This window comes from Sphaerodactylus townsendi, linkage group LG03 (genome assembly GCF_021028975.2).
Source record: "Sphaerodactylus townsendi isolate TG3544 linkage group LG03, MPM_Stown_v2.3, whole genome shotgun sequence".
Classification (NCBI taxonomy): Eukaryota; Metazoa; Chordata; class Lepidosauria; order Squamata; family Sphaerodactylidae; genus Sphaerodactylus; species Sphaerodactylus townsendi.
In genome coordinates, this window is record NC_059427.1 from 119855766 (window position 1) to 119881007 (window position 25242).

Genomic DNA, 25242 nt, shown 5'->3' on the forward strand with positions numbered 1-25242 from the left:
ATTGCTGTTATATCAGTATTGCTATTCTTGCAGCTGTATTGATATTGTAGCCTCTTTCCAAAAATAATCACACACACACAATGAAAGGGGCAAAGCCTGGACCAGATTCTGCTGAAGAAGGGGACCATGTCCTAGAACTGATATTCTCTCCTGCCCTCGCTCCATACACACACACACACTTCCTGCTGCTGTTGCTGGCACAGGAGGAGAGGCTTATTTCAATATTCCTTGGTATTTTGATATTCCTGCATTAGATCTAACCCCACATCTGCCATCCCTGTAGTGCATGCGGGGATTCACACCATCCCTGGGAATGATGGAGCTGAATGTGTGGGAACATTGGGTGCATGGGGGGACCAAGCAGTCTCTGTTTTATGATATTGAGATATTGCTAAATCAATATGAGAATTTACAGGTCAGTGTGTTTTGGCTAAATATGTGTGGTTGAGCTTCTTTTCTTTGACTTCTATTGCTGGCTACCAAAAGATGCTGGCAGGACAACTAGGAAGCGGGAAGAAACCAGAAACATGGAAGGAGTGAGGGGGAAGGTATGGATGGTAGAGCGAGGAAGTGGAAAGGGTGAAGCTAGTTAGGCTGGCTGTGGGCAGAGGAAATATGTCCAGGGCAAAGATGGATTCACTTGCAAATCTGCCTTACTCTCGCAGCAAAGCAAATTAAAGTTGCACTAAAAGTTATGTTGTTTGCCACAGAGAGAAAAGTGAAAGCAAGTCTTGAGAAAATACGTCCATACAAGAAACCTTGCTGCAACGGACATTTACCCCTGCAGCGCAGCAGACACCTTGTGCATAAACAGCCTAAACTACCCGCTCTTCTTGTTTTTTATTTAACTAGCAGATAACTAGAGCTGGCTGAATAGTTGAATTCTTTCTACCCTATTTTTCAGTGGCTCGGCAAAATATAAGTTTTTTATTTTCTCAAAAGATTAATTAATAATTCAGTTGAGTATGGGCATAGCTAAACCAGAGGCCTTTCAACATATCTAGGGTCCATATATTAAGTATGCCAGACCAATTGGTAGATTGGCTTTGTAGCAAAAAACAATCTGCTGCTCAATTAATTCCATTGTTTGCATTGTTCAAAACACAAACAATGCTGTACTTTGGTTGTTGTGGGTTTTCTGGGCTGTGTGACCGTGGTCTGGTACTTTATTTGACATTTTGTCCATAATGGGGTTAATTTACAGCAGAGGTCCCCAACCTTTTTGAGCCTGCAGGGACAATCAGAATTCTGATACGGCATGGTGAGCACAGCAGCAAAATGGCTGCCTCAGGTGAAGCCAGTCACAAAATGATTGTCACAATTTAACAGTAACATAGTGCAGATTCTTGAGTTGTGGTGACAGTTGCTGCCAAGCAACATTTGTAAAAAGCCCCTAATCAATTCTACAATGGGAGGTTGGGCAGGATGCCTGGGATGTTGTGCGGGGTGCCTGGAAGGTTGGGCAGGATGCCTGGGAGGATTGGCTGGACACCTGGGAGCTTGGGCAGGATGCCTGGGATGTTGTGCGGGGTGCCTGGGAGGTTGGGCAGGATGCCTGGGATGTTGTGCGGGGTGCCTGGGAGGTTGGGCAGGATGCCTGGGGGGATTGGCCGGACACCTGGGAGGTTGGGCGGGATGCCTGGGATGTTGTGCGGGGTGCCTGGGAGGTTGGGCAGGATGCCTGGGAGGATTGGCCGGACACCTGGGAGGTTGGGCGGGATGCCTGGGAGGATTGGCCGGACACCTGGGAGGTTGGGCGGGATGCCTGGGAGGATTGGCCGGACACCTGGGAGGTTGGGCGGGATGCCTGGGAGGATTGGCTGGACACCTGGGAGGTTGGGCAGGATGCCTGGGATGTTGTGCGGGGTGCCTGGGAGGTTGGGCAGGATGCCTGGGGGGATTGGCTGGACACCTGGGAGGTTGGGCGGGATGCCTGGGATGTTGTGCGGGGTGCCTGGGAGGTTGGGCAGGATGCCTGGGAGGATTGGCTGGACACCTGGGAGGTTGGGTGGGATGCCTGGGAGGATTGGCTGGACACCTGGGAGCTTGGGCGGGATGCCTGGGAGGATTGGCTGGACACCTGGGAGCTTGGGTGGGATGCCTGGGATGTTGTGCGGGGTGCCTGGGATGTTGTGCGGGGTGCCTGGGAGGATTGGCTGGACACCTGGGAGGTTGGGCCGGATGCCTGGGATGTTGTGCGGGGTGCCTGGGAGGTTGTGCAGGACGCCTTGGAGGATTGCTCGGACACCTGGGAGGTTGTGCGGGGTGCCTGGGGGGATTGGCTGGACACCTGGGAGGTTGGGCAGGATGCCTGGGTTGTTGTGCGGGGTGCCTGGGAGGTTGGGCAGGATGCCTGGGATGTTGTGCGGGGTGCCTGGGAGGTTGGGCAGGATGCCTGGGGGGATTGGCTGGACACCTGGGAGGTTGCGCAGGATGCCTGGGATGTTGTGCAGGGTGCCTGGGAGGATTGGCCGGACACCTGGGAGGTTGGGCGGGATGCCTGGGATGATTGGCTAGACACCTGGGAGGTTGGGCGGGATGCCTGGGATGTTGTGTGGGGTGATTTACAATTCTACAATACTCCATCAGTTGCCCTGCAAAAGCCCTACCTGACTCCACCTACTTCCTAAAAGCACTTAGCGGGACACCAGGAAAAGTATCTATGGGCCCGTGATGTACAGCTATGACACTGACTTTGGGTATAAGGGATGGTTTACACCTGTTTCTTCCTCCTACAGCACTCCAAAACATCCTCTGAACTTAAAGCTCTTAGGGGATGGGGCAACTTTCCTCTCATTTCTGCGGAAATTTTAGGTGAGATCCGTGCCTTTACATACAGGTTTCCAAATTATTCTGGTATAATAGCATGGCATGTTTCCAGGATTAGCCCTGGATCTGGGGAAACTAGATTCAAAATCTCCACTGTATGATCAAGTTTACTGTGTGACTTTGGGCCAACTAAGAAGTTAGCTTAGCCTAACTTCTCACAGGGCTGTGGAGATAAAATGAGGATAAGTGAAGCTGCCTTCAACTCTCTGGAGGGAGGGATAGAAATGTATTAGATATATGTTACTTTTGTGCCTGGCCCCTGATCTATATTGCATGCACTTCTTTTTGGAACGTCCGACTTAAAACGTTTTGAAAGTAAATAAAAATGTAATAACGATTCCAAAGCAATGCGCCTTCCCTAGACCCTTCGCCAGTCCAAAAAGTTTCACAAAGAGATGGCCCATTAGACTTCCATAATACTCTATCTGAAGAGATTAATGTGCAGATACACACTCGTATCGAGGGAGCCTAAACACGTTTATTTACCCAGAAGCAAACACCGGGTTTAATTTGGGGGCAACCCGGGTCCCTTCTATCTATTCTATTGCACCAAACTCCGCTAGTCATAGCAAATCAGCTTCGAGGAAGCGGGAAATAAGCGGCCGTTCAACTTCCGCAGTAAAAGTCCAGCACTGCCTGGCCGGACCTCCTCTATCCCGTCATGCAACGCGCTCATGTGTTCCGCGCGTGGCGCTCCCGGCAGCTCCTGCTCCTCCCTGCTGCCCCATGATGCTTCGCGCTTCCAGCGGAAGAGGCGCAAGATGGCGGCAGAGCGGCAGGTGGCTGGTGGCGGCGGAGGCAGCGGTGCTCGCGGAGGCGGAGGAGGCGGCTGCGGAGCCGGAGCCCCCCCGGCCGGCCCCGAGGAGAACAAGGAGAATGAGAAGCCGAAGGCGGGCGGCCTCGGGGATAGTCTGGGCCTGGAGAGTATCCTGACGGCATCACGGGGGTGGCACTGCTAATGGGGACGTGTCACTTTAGGTTCCGCCGGGCTGCGGTTGAGATCTCTATTGCACTCAGTCTCGGGTCTGAGAAAACCATTGATTCCCCACACACGCACACATTACTGCTTTTTCTCGGGCGTGGGACTGTGGCTACCGGAAAAGGGAATATTGGCGAACTTCCAAGGGGAGTTTTTGGAGCGATGTGCCCAGGATCGGGGCTCAAGCACACACCATGAAAAATGTTGGATAATTTTGTTACCTCGTTGTTTTGTTCCAGCCAATGTAGCGTTAGTATATTTTTCACCATGGGATTTTACAGGAGAGACACCTATAATTTGCGTTTAGGGGTCAGCAACATGTGGCATGTTTAAGTAGAGCAGAGGTCCCCAAATTACGGCCCGGGGGCCAAATGTGGCCCCTGAAGGCATTTATCCGGCCCACCAGGCATGGCGGCGATGGCTCCATTCATGTGCAGTGGGGGCTCGAGGGAGAGGAGGAACCGGCCCCAACGGCTGTTGATTGCAATTACATGATGGCACCCCCAAATCTCCATGAATCTGACCCAGAGTTGGAAACCTTACAAGTGGCAACTCCTGCTCCGCCCTTCCCTCTCGGCTACTCCATGTGTTGCTCTCAGGCTTTCTGTTCTGCCTCACTCCCATTGGCATCAGCCAGGCTGGTGAATCGCTCGCTGGCTGCTAGGGAGGAAGGACCCAGAAAGATACCTAATCCTGGGTTAGATGGAATGCTTCATTGGGAAAGTTCTGCTTTTTTTTTTACAGGGGAAGGTATTCCACAGCCTCCCCAACAATATTTGGAGCCCACCCTGTACTTCACATACTTTGGTCACTGTTCTAAAAACAGACCATGACAGAAAGGCTGAAAGGTGAAATCAAACATTTTACAATCATTTGTGCATAGGAATTTGTTCATAGTTTTTTTTTTTAGTCCGGCCCTCCAACAGTCTGAGGGACAGTGAACTGGCCCCCTGTTTAAAAAGTTTGGGGACCCCTGAAGTAGAGGCTTTTCCAAAGTTGACAGAGCCCGTTGCTGCAAACAGCGTTTTTGAAATTTGTTTTGTGAAATTAGCCTAAAGGAAGTTAACCTGCGGAATTGAGCGAACATGTCTGTCTGTGAAAGTGCTAGGCTCATTCCACACATGCAGAATAATGCACTTTCAAACCACTTTCACAATTGTTTGCAAGTGGATTTTGCACAGTAAAATCCAGCTGCAAAGTGCATTGAAAGTGCATTATTCTACACGTGCAGAAGGGGCCTTAGAGATGTGATATCAAATCTGCAGTTTGCAGAAAGGATATGATGGCAAGTGATTAATTTTTTGTTTATAGTTGTTGTTTTTTTGAGGGGAGGAGGAAGTGGTGAGGAATCGTTATAGTCATCAATTGGAATCCTCCCTATATGTGGTATAACGCTGGTTGTACTTAAATATCGATTTCCCCAAACAAATGTGACTATGACATGAAAGGAGACTTTTTGGACCAGAACCTGTAATCCTTATATAGTGGGTGTTTTGAGTGTGAATCTGCAGAGACTTCACCTTCTGGAGGGTGTAGTGAAAACCACTTCAATATGAAAATGATGCTTTGATATAGTAAGAAATACAGCCCTAGTTTGTTCAGGTTTATGGATTTCTTGATGATGAGAATCACTATTTGGTACTGTTAGGCAAATTGTATCATCAAGTGACATGAGGGTGCATATGGGTTCTGGAAAGGCATTCTGGGGTTAAGCATGGCAGTGAGTCCAAGGGGAAAGTTTTTAAAGAAGAAGATTTGGGCAAGCTGAAGGAGTGCAGGCTGCCATATGTTTAGGGCAGCAGCGTAGGGTGTACAGAGCTTAAAGCTAAGGCCAGGCTTTGTGCTGGGTGCAGAAGTGATTGGTCAGAAACAGACACCTTGAGAGGTTTTAGTCTCGAATGTTGGCTGAGGGCATTGTCTGAAAACAGGTGCTGATAAATTCTCTTCTTAATGATGCAGCCTTCTGCTGGCAGTGATTTTCAGAATGAAACGACTCATTGAGTTAAGAGGTATTTCATTTTGTCTTGAGTATATTGCTCATCAATTTCACTGAGTGGCCCTCAGTTTATAGGAGAAAATGTTCTTTCTATGCACTTTCTGTACCGTTTGCTGAGTTTATAATATCATGTTATTTCGACCCATCATTTCTCTAAATTGAAAGTCCCAGCCTTTTTGGCCTTCCTGATGCAGCTCAAATTACTTGGAGAGTAATTTCAACAGATACACTTCAAAAAATGGACTGTCCCATCCAAAGCTCAAGGTGGCAAGGTACGGCACTGCTGCTGCCCCACCCTGCCACCTCCAGAGGGCTTTCCAGTGGCACAGGGAGGCAGGGAAAACTAAACAAAACTGCTGCTCCTGGGAAGCCCTCAATTGGGCTAAATTGAGTTAACACCACCCTTTTGAATGGTCTTACTCCAAGGCCACAGATGCCATGTTCCACTGAACCATTCTCCCCCTCCTTTGGATCTGAGTGTTAGTGTATTATACTGTTCTTCAGACTCTTATTTTCAGGAAATCCTTTCCGTATGAACTCATTTGCCATGACTTGACAAATTTTCTTTGGATCTAGGAGCCAGCCCCCCAAAATTAAGATCCAGGCTTATTTTTCAATCTCCACTTACGTGTTAATTGTCATATTTTCAAATTATTGCTGTCACAATACCTGCTGACCTTTTCACAGTCCTCATAATTTTATTAAAGCTACGACTATTATGATCTGTGCAAATAAATATCGGGATAGCCCTGATTGACATCACCAAAAAAATCTAACCCCTAACCTTTCTCCCTTATTTCTGATCTTTCCATTGTTGGAGCCAGTATTGAAAGCAGTTGCTTAAGAAGTGAACTGATCACTAGCACCACCCCTGAATGGTATAATGTTAATACAAACAAACAATGACAAAAGCTTCAACAAAAAATATTATTGTGTGAAATTATAAATAGCCTTTATACTTCTCATGGAGAGACACTATAAGAAAACCATTGCTAAAATTTCTAGGTGCTACAGTGAAGTTTCATGGTCACTTGGAACCTGGGATTTGTCAAGGCTTGGTTTAAACTGCTCATTTAGATCACATAGGGCACTTTCTCAAGCTCTGTTAGTCCTTATTTTTGTGAACTGAAATGACCCAGAACTCATCCAATATTCTCTTGGAATTGCACACTGAAAGGGAAGATTAATTGTGCTTAAAAAGTTTGCCTACCTTTACTGGTCATATTATTGAAAAACCCTTATTCCAAGCCACTCTAAAGCAATGTTAAAGTTAGGCTTACCACAAAATTCTGCGTGTGGTTTGAATTTTGTTTTACTGAGTTTCAAGTACAGAGATAAATCGCATAACAGAAGTTTACAAAATTACCTCTCTTTTTATTTGTTTCTAGTTTATATACAGCTCTTCATCCAAAGCTTGTTGATTTTTTAATGCAAAGGCCAAACATGTCACAAATGTTTGTCAGACTTTAAACATGTGAACTGGTCTAAGTAAAAGAGAGATGTCTGCCATCTAGCCACCTTTTGCTGAAGCCACTTGTAGAAGGTTTTGGTGAAAAAAATTTTGAGCATGACAAGTTCACTGAAGTAGTGAACGAATCCATGTATGTATCTTTCAGATGTTTATAACATTCTTATAATGAACTGCGTAAAGTTTCCCTAACCAGTTATTCAGTACTTCAGATTGTTAAGGAATCACAGCAGCAGCACGGATTACGGCATGGTGATTTTCAGCGATACAGGTTAGTATACTGAGGTCAAGATATACAGGCTAGTTTGCTGAACAGTAATGGTTGTCAGTTGTTTCAGCAGTCATGCAAGAAACATCTGCTTCTATGATGGCTGTTGTATTCCAGTGTAACAGAGTTCTTCAACTTTTGGTGGGAGGAGCTTTGCCTCCTTGTCGCTGAGCATATCTTATATTTTATGGCATTCTCAGATTCTAACATTGTTTAAAGTCCACCTTATTTTACTAACTGTAGATGTATTGTGCCTGGAACCATTATTTTTTTTTTAGGTTTGACATCAGGAAAATTTTTATTCTTTGTATAAGCCGCTATTCGTTGTGATTTTCTAATTTTTCATTAATAACAGAAAATAAAAGAGAAACAATTTTTAAAAGGAAAGGAAAAAATAGATGCTTGCAATTGTAATCCTTTTTAATTTTTTCCTCTAGGGGTTACTGCTCCCGCAGGTTGAGAAGGCTACGAAAAACTCTTAACTTCAAGATGGGAAATAGACACAAGTTCACAGGGAGGAAAGTAACAGAAGAGCTTTTATCTGATAGCAGGTAAGAGGAGCGCTAGTAGCTTTGTTGAGTACATTGCACACAACTAGTGAGATTAAGTGTACACTCATAAATCCATAACGGAAACCCCAGCAGTGGTAAAGGGGAATGGGGCTACATCATTTTAAACACAGCTACTCTAGGATTTGGGGAGGGGGGTGTATTTGGGGAGGGGGGTTGCACATATGTTGCCCCCACGGAGCAAATAGCATGCTCTCAGGTCATTCCAGGTTGGGGAAATGATGTGGGCGAAGGCAGGGCCCGCCCCCCCGCCCCCCAAGCCTGCCAAACCATGGTTGGGAAATTAGCTACCTGGGGCATTACATGTGACTGACAGTTGGAAAGGTTGATCAGGGAACCCAAACATAGCCTGTGAAAAATCATAATGTCCACTTTAGCCAGGGCTGTTAACCACTGTACATGCAAATAGGATAGAGACCCGCAAAATCAGTGTGGGTGATTGTCCAAAACAGTGACTATAACAATTCTTCATGCTACTTCGTGGTACTTCTTCAAGATACCTTACCTCATCTTGTACTTTACCATTATAATACCATGGGTTGAATTTAATCCATCATGAAATGGTCAGATTCACAGAAGGAATTTTTTTGTCAAATTTCCTTTCTCACCACATGTCCCTGTTCCCCCTGAGAGGCCATCCTGAGGGTCAGGGAGCCCTCACTAATTGTGTGGCATGCAACATAAAAGCTTCAGCAAGAAAAGAAGTAGCAGAAATTACCTCTCTAGCACAAGGTTTTCTACAAATGAGGCAAATGGCCACATAAAAACTGCTCGAATTTCTGCTGATCTTGCCTTGTCATCATTTCTTGTGCTGCCTCAAACTCCATTCCTCATCTTTGACAAGGAGTAGATAAACACATTTGATCTGATTTAAGCAGTTCTGTGGGGTGTACTGGTCAAATGATAGAAAAATGTTTGGAATGCATTTTTGAACCAGAAATGAGAAATAGTGTTACCTTGTCCTACAGATACTTGCTTTTGATTCTTATGGATGCTGAGAGAGCTTGGAGCTATGCTATGCAGCTTAAGCAGGAAGCCAACACAGAACCCCGCAAACGATTCCACCTGCTGTCTCGCCTGCGCAAAGCCGTAAAGCACGCTGAGGAGCTGGAGCACCTGTGTGAAAGCAACCGAGTGGATGCCAAGACCAAGCTGGAAGCTCAGGTTACTGCTGTTTTTCAGGACTGTTTTGTATCAGAGGTGGAGAGAACATAAATTAACTCATTTCTTCTTGAGTAAATGAGTCTGAATTATAAAATATTAAAACTCTTTGGGAGATTAGGTCAGGAATGTCTAGTATACTTGTAGCTGACTTGTTAAACCCTAGTTACAGAACATACACATTGTTTCACAGCAGTGGTTGATCATCGTCTAACGTTCTGTCTCAGGTAGATGCTTGAGCAATAGATTGCAGCAGACGTGGAAAAGAGACGAGACAGCTAATTGTTAACTGTTTATAGACATGTTACTCAGAAGATGATCCATTTTAGTTACTAGGGCTTTGTCCCAAGTAATGTTGCATAGAATTGCAAAGGTCCACTGCTGTTCAGCCTGTAGAATGTTTCCAGCTGGCTCACCTGCATGTTAAACCATAGCTGCTTCATGCAGTCCTGCTGGCAATTGAAGGAACTTAAGTAATATTCTGTTACCAGAGAGATGAGAGAGGCAGAAGTAGAATTTGGGGTGGGTGGGTGGGTGGGAGCATGAGTGGCGGTAGAACATAGGGTTCAAACAATCTAGGCTTTCCTAAATTGGTCTTTGAATGTGTGACAGACTGAACATCTAGTCCATTATGTTCAGACGGCTTCATTTCCCTGCTTTCGTTTAAAACTGTGGTGTGCAGTAACACAAACGTTTGAACAGCAGCCTCCAAAGTAAACTAGCCAACCATTCATTCTTAAGAAAACTAAAATCTACAACTCAAGTACTTCATTGAGAAACATGATTCTGAGAACTTTATTTCAGATTCTCCAGTGAGAGGTAGGAGAACGCTGCAGACAGACTAATAACAGAAAATAAGCATGGCCCACTTTAATATTTGCTTGTTGTAATCTCTGTCCCTGAAAGCCAAGTCTGGAGGCCATGTATTGAATTGCAAAGATAGTTCAGAACTCTATATACAGATTGATGTGACTGGTATCGTTAAATGACTCTGCATTTTGATGTTTGGATTTTTAATATGAAGTGGGTAACATGTAACTCTAAATTTCTATATGTCTTACTGTGACTCCTCTGCATAGAACTGCTTAACTGCTTAGTAGAAGTTTCCTAAGGTCACTTCAACATGCGTGCATGTGTTTTCTTGGTGCTTTAGACATGCATTTTAGTAATGTCTGTACTAGTGCATAGTAGGGCAGAAGAGTTGGAAATAGATGTTAGGTGTTTAGTGTGGAGCTTCATGGTCATGACTGTCCATGTGGTGATGAGACAGGGAGAATGACAGCGGGAAAGTTGCCAGTCTCTACTGAGATGTTCTTGATGTTCACATACAGAAGTAATTCTTGTCACACTAAATTCATCCTGCCCTCTTTATACAGGCATATACAGCTTACCTGACAGGTATGCTCCGCTTTGAGCACCAGGAATGGAAAGCAGCCATGGAGGCGTTTAATAAATGCAAGTGAGTTTCCACTCTATTACCTCTGTGCTTATATGACTCTTGTTAAAGCAACTCAGACAGCAGACTATTAACGGTTACCAGTATATCCATTCAGATTATTTGAGATCTTCTGGAATTACAAATTCCATACATCTTTAAGTCACCTATAAGCAAATAACTGAATTATTACAGAAGGTTCTTTTTCCTTGGTACGTTTTAAGACTCAGTAGTGTCATACTGAAAAACACAGTAGTAAAGTTATTTTCAAAATAAGAGGGGCTTACCCTGATATACTAATTAAGCTTTCACCTTCCTGCTACAGAACCATATATGAAAAGCTGGCAAGTGCTTTCACAGAGGAGCAGGCTGTGCTGTATAATCAGCGAGTGGAAGAGATCTCTCCCAATATTCGTTACTGTGCCTATAACATTGGTAAGTAAACCAGAGGAAAATGGCTTGAATGGCTGCTAAATATCTGTACATTCATTCTCTTTTAAAAGAAAATGAGAGAGTACCATAATGCGTCTGTATTTGTATAGCTTCCCTTTGTCAGCTTGGCATTTTTATCATTTCAGTATTCTGTTCAGCATTTCTAGCTGTCATAGTTGCCAGGAGCAAGAATCTGCTGAAGTATAAGATTCCAAAGAAGGCAGGGCACAGGTGATCATGGAGCTCTTGCTTTCGTTAAGACCTCTGCTCTGTATCATAATTCCAACTGCTAATACTCTCATTCCCTTCCTGATGGTGCAAAAAATTATATTAAGCCAAAACCCAGTAATTGTAATAAAACACACACAAACCTCCATTGTATGTAGTTTTCCTGACACTCTTTTTAGTCTATTTTGCTGAAGTCTTCCTAGTATCTGGTTCAAATGGCAAGAAGCTACATCTTTGGTCCTGTGTTTCTGTTGGTTTTTGTTTTGTACCATAAAGTTTCTGAAATGTATTTGTGATCTGTACATTGGAAGATCATACATCTTCCCTGTGTTCCTCTTCTCCCAGCAATCCTTTCCAGCAGCAGGAAAGTTGATTCCCAGAATTGTGGGACCTAAAGGAACCAATAGTCACATGGGCTGGCAGGGGCCAGGGGGGCTACACTGAGGAGAGGGAAACTTGTGACATCTATTTGTTCCTTCTCTTCTATCAGCCTATGACTGGAAGGAGGAGAACAAGGAAAGGATCTGCATCTGTCTAATACCACATATATCTCTGTCCACTGGTGGCTCACTAGATTAACTGGATTTTTAAAAAAATGCAAATGTAATTATTCCGGTTTTATTAAGTAACAAATATTTTCATGGGTTTCATGGTAGCCCTGTTTGATCTCTTGTCTCTTAGGTGATCAGTCAGCTATTAGTGAGTTAATGCAAATGAGGCTGAGATCTGGAGGTGCTGAAGGGCTTGTTGCTGAAAAACTGGAGGTAATATTTGTACCATAAGCATTTTGAAAAAGCGCTGCTACTGATGTGTGTTCCTGCTGTGTTATTTTGAAATCCCTTCTGTGCTTGAGTCGTTCAGAATGTTTCATACCCGTTGTTCCGTTTCACTCTCTTATGGGCAGACTCTTGATGGTGCCTCCTTGCATCAAGTCTCAGCCAGGAGGCTTATAGAGGGCCCCTCCTGGTGGCTTCTTCCTGCTTTAGGACTCCTACAAAAGTCGTGTGCACTGTAGCCTAGATTAGTCAAGTCTAGGTTGCAGAGAAATTGATGTCCAGGGTCATAACTTTAATTTTTCATGCTAAATTCTACACCAAAGCATGAATTCTGCCTCAGATAGATACTAACATATGCAAATCTGCTTCTGTGTCAAATTTCAACATAAACTTAGACATTTTAGCAGGGACGTGATCATCATTCATGCATAGTTCCACTTCAGATTCGGTCTTAAGAGTCTTCAAAACAATTAGATCTTTTATCTGTTTTAAATCTTTCTAGTAATTGTGCATTAAAAAAACCTTCTATTAGTTTCCTTCTATTGATAATTGATCTCTTGATTTCATCTTACGTTCCCTTTGTGAAAAGTCTAAAATGTCACAATATGTTGTCCACCTATTTTCAAATATCATTTCATGTCTACTTAATGCTTCTTGTGGTAAATCCGCCTTGGTTTTTTTTTACATAGTCTGCATTTAAACTTATCCCATATTTTCAGAATGGCAATGCTTAATACAGTAGTTATTGAAATCTTTACTAACTTTATCATACCATAAAAAGGCATTCCATTCATATCTCGAATCATGTATTTCTAGATGAAGCAATCTTCTTTCTTTCCACCAAACCAAACTGTAAACTGCAAAATATAATTTCAAATCAGGTAAATCTAGACCTCTTGTTCCTTTTGCATCTTGTAATATTCTATATTTAATTCGAGGTTTTTGTCAAATTTCCTTTCTCACCACATGTCCCTGTCTCAAATACCACAATTCATATTTGAGAGTTTAATGTCCAGATATTTCACCTTTTTTCAGCCTCAAAATCTGTTTTACTCATCAATTCTATTTGATCCTGTGTATTCATATTCTTTGTTAAAACCTTTGTTTTCTGTTTATTAATTTTAAAAACCCACCAATACATCAAATTCTTTCAGTTTTGACATTAAAGATTCAGTTCCCTTTAATGGATTTGCTAATATCAATATCAGATCGTCAGCAAATGCTCTTAATTTATAAGACTCTTAATTTTTGTACCCTCTGTCTTTTAATCAAGTCTTAAGCGTTTATTCATTACTTCCAGAACTATACCTTTTTCAGGATAAAGATGATAGGAGATTTGAGAATTCATCTGCCTTTTCCTGGACTGTGTTTGTTCTAGAATGCTCTTTTTGGGTTCTGGTGATTACCTAGTTCTGTCCCCAAGGCACTAGGACCCAAGCAAAGTATTCTAGAACAAAGACGTTCCAGGAAATGGCAGATAATTCTCAAATCTCCTGACATCTTTATCCTGAAAAAGCTATAATGTAAACAAGAGAGAAGTCAATGGACAACCTTGTCTTGTTCCTTGTATCTCATATGGTTTAGTTAAGTCTCCATAAATAATTATTTGTGCTGTTTGTGATGTATGTCAATTTCTCTCTTCAAAATCCATTTTACAATATCTTGAACAAAAAAGACCAGTTCAAATTGTGAAATGTTTTCTCTGCATCCAGAAAATCAAAACAGATTGCTTTTCATTATTTTTATCCAGATATTCCAAAATGTCCAGTATTGTTCTGACATTGTCCTTCTAGTGTCTTTTGGGTAAAGAACCATGTTGAACTTCATGAATAATCTCTTGTAATTCTCCTTTCAGTCTATCAGCTAGAATGGTAGTAAGCAGTTTATAGTTGTTATTCAGTAATGATATTCATCTGTAACTTCTTGTCAAAGCTAAATCTTGTCCTTCTTCACATAATAATGTTATATTAACTTCTTCCCATGATTCTGGCATCTTTCTTCCGTGCAAGATGGAATTTATTGTATTTTACAAATGTGTACAATTTAATCTTCAAACACTTATAGTACAAACTGAAAATGCATTGGCTCCCAGACTTTTTCTGGTTTAATTTTTCTTATAGCTTCCACCACCTCTCTTACTATTATGGTACAATTTGTAATACATCTCTGCTCTTCTGTAATCTGAGGTACCTTCGTTTTCTAAGATACTCTTCTATTTTTGCCAACAAAATCTCTTGTCCTTTATGTAAATTCATATAATACCTGTAGTTATTCATATAGTAGTTATTTAATATGGTTATTGTTTAATGAGGGTTATTGCGGACACTGTTTGTTACTGATCGCTGCGTTTTAAATTGTTTTAATGTATTTAAGGGTTATTGTATATATGTGATTTATGTTGTTCACCGCCCAGAGCCCCCCAATAATTAATTAATTAATTAATTATATTTATATTGACACATTGTCTATTACAATATTATCCCCTTGTCGTAATTTCAAAAGTATTCTTTCTTTTATAAAAAAAAATTAAACTGCCACATTTATTGAAAGATTCTCTTATGCCAAACCAGTAAAACTTAATATGGAAATAAAAGTTGCTATTCATGATTTCTACTAATAATTCCTTCACTTTGCAGGCACTCATCACCCAGACTCGAGCAAAACAGGCAGCCACTATGAGTGAGGTGGAATGGAGGGGAAGAACTGTGCCAGTGAAGATAGACAAAGTGAGGATCTTTCTGCTGGGGCTGGCAGATACTGAAGCAGCTATTGCTCAGGTAAGTGGAAAATCTTCGCAAGTTACCACTTTGTGGTTTGTACTGTGAATAATGTTGCATATCTTTGTCAGATTAGATAGCTGCACATGATCATTCTCCTGAATATAACGAACATAACATTGTGTAATAGGATTTTATGACCAGGTGGTGGTGTTGCTCAAAATTGTGCTTTGTTCAGAATTAGCCAGTAATAATTGAGAATATATATGATATATATCTCTCTTATCTGTCATGGGGCTGCTTCATTCCTGTGACCAGCATTCCCTTGTTGTCCCTTCTTGCTGGTTAGTGAAGTCAGCCAATGCTCCTGCCTTTGCTTATTCCATGATTGTACCTATACTGTGGGATGGCTTTCCCGAGTTTTTAGGAAACTATGCAAAGCTGAGCTTTCTTAGACGGCTGCTGAGTTAACGTTTTTGGATGCGGTTTTTAAATTATCACCAGATTGAGTTGTAATATGTTTTTACTGTTTTGAACACCGGACGTTTTAAAGTTGATGCTGAGAAAAGACTTGAGTTCTGTTTGGGGAGAATGATGACCTATAAATAAGTATGTGCAAGTTTATTTTTGAATGGGTTATGCATGAACCTTGCTCCAGAATTACCCGAGTGGAAGACTGGTTTAGTGAACAGATCCCATTCTCACAATTGTCTTTGCAATTATGGTCACTTCGTATAAATGTATCCATTCCAGTCATTCTAAAAGCCACGCTGCAGATGCAGAGTATTACTTTAGGAATTTTTTTCCGGTTCTTCATAATTAGAACAAGCAAATTACTGTTAAATGATGTTTTTCTATGTCTTATCCCGTACTCTAAGAATTTCATGCCAGTGTTTTAATTCTTATCACAAGAGCTTCTTCGGTGGATGTCAGTGGCCGTGGTTATACTTGTGTTGTTAGCTGTATTATGACTTGATATAAGAAATCATGTACTACATGATACAAACCACCACCAGTAGGCAGTCTTTTTGACCTGAATGCCAAAAGCTTAAAACATCTTCCTGTTAAGATTTTGGCCTGCTGCTTAAAGAAAAGGAAGAGGTGAGACAAAGGTAGTACTTGGTTACATGTAGTGGGAGCAAGTTGAGCCCCAGGGGTTTGGTCCTGGGACTGAGAACTGAGCAAAATGGCAGGGTATGTCACTGTTTGGTGTTCCCTGTGTTTCCCTACCTCTGATCTGTTCCAGGAAAAGCTTAGGCGAGGGTTAAACTCTATCCTTTTTGCAATTTGGGAACCTCTCCCTTGCTCTCTTGACTGCATTGCCACTCTAGTTAGTTTTCTTTTTGCATGTCTGAAATTGAAAGGCACTCGGGGTGTGGTTAAGAATGTTGTCAGACTTGTTCATCTTGCCTCTGCGGTACTAGCTGTGGTCCCTCCTTAGTATTTAGAAAATTTCGTAATTTGATTGTTAAGCTTTCCTTATACGTATCCAAAGATTAAAGTTTGTGAGGTTTATTAATCTAATTAGCATTGGCGGAGAATAAGCAGTTAAAATTGCTCTTTACAAACCAGTTACTCTAGAGTGGCTTTTTGAAGGGCTTCTTGGCTTAATAAAATGCTGCGTAGCCAACTCGAGGGTTGCATATTAGCCATGCATGGACAATCCATGCCAGTCAAGCCAATCTTTAAGGAAGGCTAGAGAATTCTTGTGCCAGTCTGACTTGTAGAACATTATTTTTTCAATCCCAAATTAAGCAAACTCTGAACATGGGGAAAAATTCACACATTGGGTCATTCTAGGAATTTTGCCTAGTCTTACTTAGCATTCAGTCTCTAGTTATTGTAGCCACAGAGGAAGTAGGGAGGAATTAAAACAGTACAGCTAAGCATGAGAAATTCATTTCTTTGAACAGCTATAAAGAAGCTGTTGGGAATAAGAATTGCATTTTAGATAGTTTAATGCAGACTAGCATAGATCCAGTCATTGGGAGCTTGGGTCCTTGAGTAACCAGTTATTTCTCAAGATAATAAGGATATCTTACCTATTTTATCTATTCATCCTAATCATCAGAATGTTTGTCACCTTTTTTGTTTGAGCTTTTATGTTACTAAACAAAGGAAATGGCTTTTACAAATTATTCAGGAGGAGTACTACATCAGTCTTCTTGCATTGACTTAGTGAGGGAAAGATTAACAGTTAGTTCAATGTGTCCCATATTGATTTTATTGCGTATGATGTCTACATGTCCATAATACTACTTAGTGCAGTGATTCCCAACCGTGAACATTTCCCAGGGGTACCGCGACAACGCTACCGCCCCCTCCCTTTGCAGTGCCCCTTTCGCTGGTCATCAGGGCAGCTCGCTTTACGGCTCGGCGGCAATGGCAGAGGGAGCGCACTGTTGTCTTAATGTAATTAGTTTAAATTACGTTCATTTTCACATCATTAATGAATGAATAAACAGACGCTTAACAGCAACAAACTATTATATCTCTCATGTCATTGAAGTAAATCAATTATTTTAAATGGGTGTTTTCCTCAAGGGTACCGTGAGATATGAAGAGTGAGGTCAAGGGTACCGCGACATCAAAAAGGTCGGGAAACACTGACTTAGTGGTTGTGATTTGATAAACATGACAGCCAGGCAGGTATTTTGAATGTTTGTGTGTTGCTCCTGTATTTAGGCAGAAGAAGAAGAAACGAAAGAACGTTTGTTTGAGTCCTTACTGAGTGAGTGCCGAGATGCGATACAGGCTGTTCGTGAAGAACTGAAACCGGACCAGGTGAGCATAAAGTTTTATGGTTATAGAGGGACTTGTTTGTGAATGGTGTTCTTTTTTCCCACAGCTGAGGTTTGCTTGAAGAAACCATTTTGGCAGGCCTCGTTGGTTTTATAATGTGATAATACTAATTTCTGGCATCAGTATATATGTGTCTTTCCCAATCAAATACAACCGTTGTTACTCTATTTCCTACAGAAGCAACGAGATCATTGTTTGGAAGTGGATTCTGGAAAAGTCTCAAATATCCAGTACCTTCACAGGTAAGAGTATTTCTGGGTGCAACATTGTCATTGTTTATTCACAGGATCTTTAAATCAGAGTCGCTCATTGGTCCTGCTTTTCCCCACTAGTTTTGAGAAGACCTGTCAGTGTTCTCAGTAGTTCTCACTTATCTTGCATGTTAGTTGATACTGGAACTTTATGGTATTTACACCTGGTTGTTTTTGAACTGTGTTTGAACAGTATCCCAAATTCTTGTAATGATGTTTTCTAGTTACCTGACTTACATCAAGCTGTCCACCGCAATCAAGCGCAATGAGAGTATGGCAAAAGCTTTGCAGAAGGCACTACTTCAGCAGCAGCAGCCCGAAGAAGATGGCAAGCGTAACCCTCGGCCTCAGGACTTGATACGCCTTTATGACATCATCTTACAGGTAATAACAGTGGCAAAAAAAGATCTGGGTATTTTTGGTTTCTGTAGTCTAAATCCTTTGATCAGGTTAAGTGTAGACAATTGAAGATTAGGAAGCACTGATGATATAAAACTAGAATAGTGCTTGATTGGCAACAGACAGTCCTCTGCTGAAAAGTTGGCAAAACTTGAGTTCACTAAACTAATGTCATTGAAAACAATGTTTTCCAGTTCTTCATAACAAACGTGAACTATTTGACCGAGTTGTTGCAAAGATTGTTGGTCTTTACTGGATTGTTGTTTTTTAAAGATTTGGACTTTGCACAAAGTGTTAATCGATTGCATGCAAACTAAAATCTAACACGTTTAAGTTTCCTAAATGAACATTTACTGGTAATCCAGGTTTGGCTGGACAGCAAATAGGAAGAATATTAGCTTGTACGGAAGTTCGTGCTTAAAAAGAGCGATGCTTTGAAAGTATGGTAGCTCATATTTTGGGTTTTTGAAGATGCTGGATCTTCCTGAAGAGATGCTTGAGCTAGTCTAGGACACAAAATAGTGTTAAAGAAAGCAGACTTTTATTTATGACGTGCTAGACAAGAAACAAATTTACATGAAAAAATGTTCTTCTGAAAATTCTCATTTTAATCTCTCTGAAGAATTTAGCAGACTTGCAACAACTTCCAGGCCTGGAAGAGGATAAAAGCTTCCTAAAGGAGATCGGAATAAAGACACTGGTGTATAAAGCTTACAGGTAATTCTTAAGCAAATAACCCGATTACTTAGTTGGCAGTTAGCTGTGGAATATTCCCCATGTAGCTGACATTTCGATACATGGTCTTCAGCATGAGATTGGGAAGCAGCCAAGATCATACTATTGTAGGAAATGTATTTCAGCTGTTTGCAATCAAATTACCCCATGGTAAATTACCCTATGTTTGTTGCCAGCTGAGTTGATGCTTCTGCCACCAATTGGTTGAGCCCTAGTAAGACTGCATCTGACATTATCGTGTTGTTCCGCTAGGTGTTTTTTCATTGCACAGTCATATGTTCTGGTGAAGAAGTGGAGTGAAGCCCTTGTTTTGTATGATCGAGTTCTGAAATATGCCAATGAAGTTGAAGCTGAAGCTGGAACTCACAAAAACAGCTTAAAGGTATGAAATGAACAATTTAACATGGGAAACTTTCTCTTGATGAGGCATCTTTTGACAAAATAACAGTGAAGACAAATCATCACCGAATTTTGAATTCTATCAGGTGCACTATGTTAAGCTTTTATTTAGATGAACTTTAAGTCTGAGGTGAATAAAACATCACAGGAGGGAAAGCCTATTTTGAAACCTCCCCCACAATTCTTCCTCCCAGATTGTCTAAACTCTCAAGGGCTTCAGCAAAGTTTACCCAATCTGCTCTAGGAAAGCTGCTGTCTACATTCCATTCCTTCTGAACAGTTTTCAGGCAACCTCAGGGCTTTTTCATTTTTCTGTGTAAAAAGTCATATTCTTTTGCATATCTGAGAAGTCCCTGAGGCACGTAGAGACCTCTTTCTTCCTTGTCAGTGAGTGGTTCTGTTGGGCTACTTTTTGCCAGCCGTGCAGGGGCTAATCACTTTATTGTTAATGATAGTTTTATGCACTGTTTGCAGGGGTGGCTCTCACAGACCTTTTCAGTTTTTTACAGTGCTGAACATATTCATCTCAGTATTATTGTCGGGTAATACCTGCTAGCGCTAAAAAAAACTCTTAATGGATCCCAAAATCTACTTATGTTGAAGTGGAATATTTAAAGCTGTTCTATGTGTTTCATTATCTGGGTGGGATCACCATTTGTTGTACTTTGCTGAGTGGCATAATACTTCAGTGCCGTAAACATATTTGTTCTGATGCTGTCTAGGAGCTTCCTGATGTTCACGAGCTGATCACTCAAGTGAATGCAGAGAAATACTCCTTGCAAGCTGCTGCCATATTAGGTGAGTCTTAGTACTGCTGGATAGCCACTAGTTTTCTATGACAAAGGCAGCTTTGACTCTCAAAAACTTATAGCCTGAAACCCTTGTTGATCTCTAAGGGGCTACTGGATTTAAACCTAACTAGTTTTCCATGACTCCATTCTACGGACTACTGGGTTCAAAGCAGTGATGGGATTCAAATAATTTAACAACTGGTTGTTTATAAGCACCATTTTAACAACCGTTTCTGCTGAAGTGGTGCGAACCTGCTGAATCCCACCACTGGTTCAAAGTATGTACAACATAAAGGTCACAAGAACTTCATCATGCAGAACTTCTCTTGCTCAGGTTCCCACCACCCACCCACCCCAGCAGCCTGAAATCCAGCCCCCAAGTCCTGCTCCTAGCTACCCAACCTAGGAATCCATTTGAGCAGCCCTGGGCATCTCTGCGCCATATCCTTTGCATTCTAAGTGACATGGCTAAGCATGCTAATGGCAGTCCCTGTCATCAGTTTGGACAGGAAACCATCTTATTTTTATCCTACCTTTTCCTCTGAGTCACAATAGTGTGTATAATTTTCTCATCCTCCATTTGATTATTACAGCAGTCCTGTGAAACGTTAGGCTGAAAAAGAGAGAAACTGGTCTAAAGTCACCCATTAAATGTTCATGGTAGTGTGGGGATTTGAACCGAACATTCCTTGGTTTTATTGCTATGCTCAGCCCACTGCACCACACTGGCTTCCATATCTTCCATCTCTTCTTCCATGATGGGACTCTGTCTCATTCTGAACAGGAAAATGAAGGATTTTCGTCAACCCTTACAAATCTTAGACACTTCCTGAAATGTGATAGAGCCATAATGATTTGCTAGATTACTTATGAGTTCTGTTGGTGCCAGTTCAATAGGATAAATTTTACACACACCCACACCAGGTAATAATGTAGAGTGCAATGAATGGAAAGGCTGTGGATTAGACAAAGGGTCCATTTAATAATTGTTTCTTTGTGCATATAATTGTGAATGGATTCCCAAGTTCAAGATGTCGTATGAAGTACCTTCTACATTTAGCTGCCTCTAGTGGAATGGTTGCATTGCTGGTAGCTGCATTTTCATAGAGCCTCTTGGTGACTCTTTCAGATGCAGGAGATACCCCTGAGGTTGAGTCCCCATCTCAGGTCAAGGATGGCAAGGTAAGCCAGCTTCAGACGTGCTGATGTGAGATTTCAGAATGATCCGCAAACCTGACTTCTGCTCCCAGCTCCCACTGCTGCCAAATGTAAAATCCATGTTTCCAGTTGTACAGATCATAGAAATATTCCTAGTTGTTCTAATTTTGCTTACAAATAAGATTGTAGCACCTGATTTGAGTGAACCAGTGAGAGCCACATGAGGAGCAATGAGAAGGCATCCTGAGAATAGCAGCTGAAGGGTTGGGAATAATGGCAAATTTCAGGTGCACTTTTCAGTTCCCACCTCCCTAGATTTCCTTATCTATTTTTTTTTAATTGTCGCACCAAACATGAGGAATAGAAATATTTTATCTCAGTTTTACATAGTGTGATCATGTAAAGCTTAGATTCAGAGAGGAAATTCTTCAGCTCAGTAGCTGTTCAGAGACATTTCATCAGAAGAAGCCTAAAGTCTATGAAAATACATCCTATATTTCAGCAAGTCTCACTTTTGAAAAGGTATTCACTTTCTGTTATACATACACTTTGTTTTAAAGAGATTTAGAATTTGAAATTCTGCCCAAAAAGGTGTTTGTGGGACTAGTTTGGGGTGAGGTCCTGATACTTGTTCCCTTCAGATAATCTATGTTCTTTTATTGGCCCCATCCATTGCTTTGGGGATATTTTTATAAAGTCTGTGGCAGTGGAAAGGCCCTTGAAGTTTATGAGAACTGTGTCATACTACGGCATGGCCATTGTACTGGAGTTGGTAAAACAGTCACTTTGTTTTCAGTTAATCTTTTCTTTTGTCTCTCTTTATATCAAGCCTCTTTCAGAACGGCTAGAGACTTTCTGTCTGGATTCTTCTCTGGTCAGCAAACAAGCCAGTCTGGTGCATTTCCCTCCAGAGTTCCAGCCAATACCATGCAAGCCTTTGTTCTTTGACCTGGCCCTCAACCATGTCACCTTTCCACCTTTGGAGGACAAAGTGGAGCAGAAAGCAAAGAGTGGTCTTACAGGATATATCAAAGGCATCTTTGGATTCCGGAGTTAACCAGGGCAGTTCTCAAGAAGAAGAGTGCTGGTCTTTCTGGATTTTTGGGCAAACTCCAGTAAACTTAGACCTTAACCATTTGTGTCTGAAATCCATATGGGAAGTTTTTAATATCTTTCCAGTATTCTCTCTTGTCTGTGCATCTGGTTTATTATAAACTTTCCACACTAAGAACATATATTATGTGTCTGGTCGGTCTTCTACAGTACCTGAAACTGATGGGAATTGTATCTGGCTTTCTTGACAGAAGCAAAATCTGAAACCTTCTACCCTGTGGTTCGGGTAGAACCAATACCCATTTAGTGGGCCTGATCTGATCTTTATTTTCCTTTAGTAGTTGACACTATACACTTGGTTTTTGGAAAGCTGATCTATCGTGGACAGGATGGAACAGAAGGGAACCAAAGCAGAGGTTTGCAATTGGGTTGCCTAAGCAAAGTGTGAAACCCTGCCTCTTTGATTTTATGGTCGTGTAAAAGTGCTCGAGAGGGGTTATGTTTCAGAAGCTTCAAAAACTTTACAGATTTATAGTTGGTTGACTGAAACCAGTAAGTGGGTTGAGAATATGCTTTTAAATTGATGGCATAATCTCTCTACACTTCCTCAGAACCGAGGAATTCTCCAAGAACCTCCCAGAAAACCCTTTGGTTTCTGAGAGAACAAATGGTTATTCAATTTACAGATTGCATATTTCTTTATTTTCTGTTTAACTTAGGTGAAATTGGTATATGGGGAGTTTTTTTTAATTAACTCTTATCTCCTTTCACCTTTTCTGTCATTACATTTAGTTATTTTAAGGAATCCGCTTAGCGTGAGGACTTGGTAAACTGAGCTAGTGGAATCCTGAGCAATAAAGATAGTTGCCCTGTGTTCACGTGTTCATTTTCTGTGAGAGCTTCTAACAGTGCTGTGGGAATCCAGCCTTCTTTTCAGTGTCACTTTTAAAACTGTTAATAGTCACAGTCGTTCAAAATATTTGAGTATCTAAATTGTATTTGGGAGTTCTCCATCACCTATGTAGCTTGTTTTAAAATATTTTCCTAGTTTGTCTGAAATATTTGCTGGATCAGTCAGTGCTTAGCTATATTTTTGTTACGCTGGGCTCCAGTTTTGCTATATGTCTTCTAGACATTGTTGGAAATAGTAGAAAAACTGGATTGATCCAATTTGAAAATATTCAACAAACGATGCTTCTCAGTCACTGAGTTAGCAATCTGCAGATAATTATAGTTTTCAGATTAAAGAAACGTGGAGCTTCATTATGCTGAAATGATTGAATTCATTTCTTTATGTAAAAAAACAGCCTCTTTTAGAGGGGGCTAATAGTGTCACATCTGTTTTAAAATGTGTATATGAAAGGCTGTTCTAATGTGTCTTGCAGAAAAACAAGCAAATAGTATTTTAGTTTATAAAGCAGTGGCATTTCACACAGATGTGGTCTACGAAGCCCGTGATTTGTAAATTTGGTGAAGACTAATTTGAGATTAAGAAATTTGCCAAGAAATGGTCCAGTTTCCTTTTTTTGGGCACATGGCTATTAGTGTTTCGTTTGTACTTTGCTCCAGATTGTCCTCTCTCTTCCTGCTTTCAGATTTGAATTAAATCTGAGAACTGTGTGCCTCGTATGAATGCTATTAAACTCTGTTCTGTTTGCCATCAGTCTCAGGCCTGTGGGCAGCTGAGCACATTCCACCCGCAGTGCTTTTGTGTTTGTTTGCTGTCAAAAAATGCTTAAAATTGTTTTTGTGAGTCACTCTTGTGACACGATGCATATTACTCAGACAGAAAGGAAATCCTTGAATTAAAAAAACATTGTTACTGACTTCTAAGGGTGTAGCTTATATCAAGCATGGTAAGGTCAGTATTGCTAATATGGAACTGAATGCTGGGTTTCTGGTTTTACACTGCTTCACCTGTGCAGTTGTTAGAGGTAAATTTCTACACAGAACATAAAATTAACATGTTAATCTATTGTTAATCATGTTAATCAATAATCTGTTATTGATTAACATGTTAATCTATAGAATTTCCCACTCCTGCCCTTATGTAACTGGGTGTTGACTATCTGTCATCCTGTTCCCATAGCTGTACTGGGAAGAGGAAGTAGTTTATTGATCCCCAGTCTAGTGATTCAGATCTCTTGGGGCATTGTCTCAGAGACTTGGTTTCTATGATAGTGTTAGAAGCTCTGGGCATCTTCAGTTAGCTCACTGTTCTAGTTAGTGTTACCTATTCTGTAGCAGGGTTTTCATCTTTGGGGCCCTTTCAGGCATGGTCTCATCAAACAGTGCTTATTCATTCATGCATTACCAGCATCTGGGTCCCAGAGCCTGGCAGTAGTAGTAACAAGGCATATTGTGTACCACTATTAATAGATTCCTTTAACAGTTATTGTTGGTTTGCACTCTAAATTCATGAACAGTGAAGAAGTGCCTGAGAAGCTCTAATAAAAGCTTCAAAAGAAAGTAAAAATATGTAGTCTTTAACTCCAGAGGCCGTTTCCGCACGGCCTCCCTGTCGCCTCCACGCCGGCGAGAATTCTGCCGGCGTGGAGGCGAAGGCTGTTCGCATGCATGCATGCGGGCGGCCGCAGCAGAGGCCGGCAAACGCAGCAGAGGCCGGCAAACGACCTGACTGCGCTTCGCGGCGCCAGGCGCCCTAACAACAACCCTTTAAAGTTGTTGTTGAAGCGTCTGGCGGCGTGCGTGCAAACCGCTGCTGTTGGACGATGCCAGCTCTTCATTGTCCCGTCATTAGTTCTGGCCGTCGAAGCCCACGCTGCCCTTCGACCT

The 25242-nt window shown here is 41.6% G+C and overlaps 1 protein-coding gene across 1 annotated transcript; it reads left to right on the top strand.

The window, feature by feature from the left end:
- The first annotated feature begins 3567 nt into the window (after positions 1–3567).
- SRP68 (signal recognition particle 68) lies at positions 3568–24272 on the top strand. Its single transcript, XM_048490078.1, has 16 exons — positions 3568–3753; positions 7477–7543; positions 7978–8091; positions 9078–9273; positions 10647–10729; positions 11031–11140; positions 12047–12129; positions 14778–14918; positions 17544–17642; positions 17838–17902; positions 18136–18295; positions 18933–19027; positions 19298–19427; positions 20167–20242; positions 21365–21417; positions 22223–24272. Exons 1-16 carry the CDS (start codon positions 3591–3593, stop codon positions 22448–22450), a joined length of 1863 nt encoding a protein of 620 aa, XP_048346035.1. The 5' UTR covers positions 3568–3590; the 3' UTR covers positions 22451–24272.
- Positions 24273–25242: the final 970 nt, after the last annotated feature.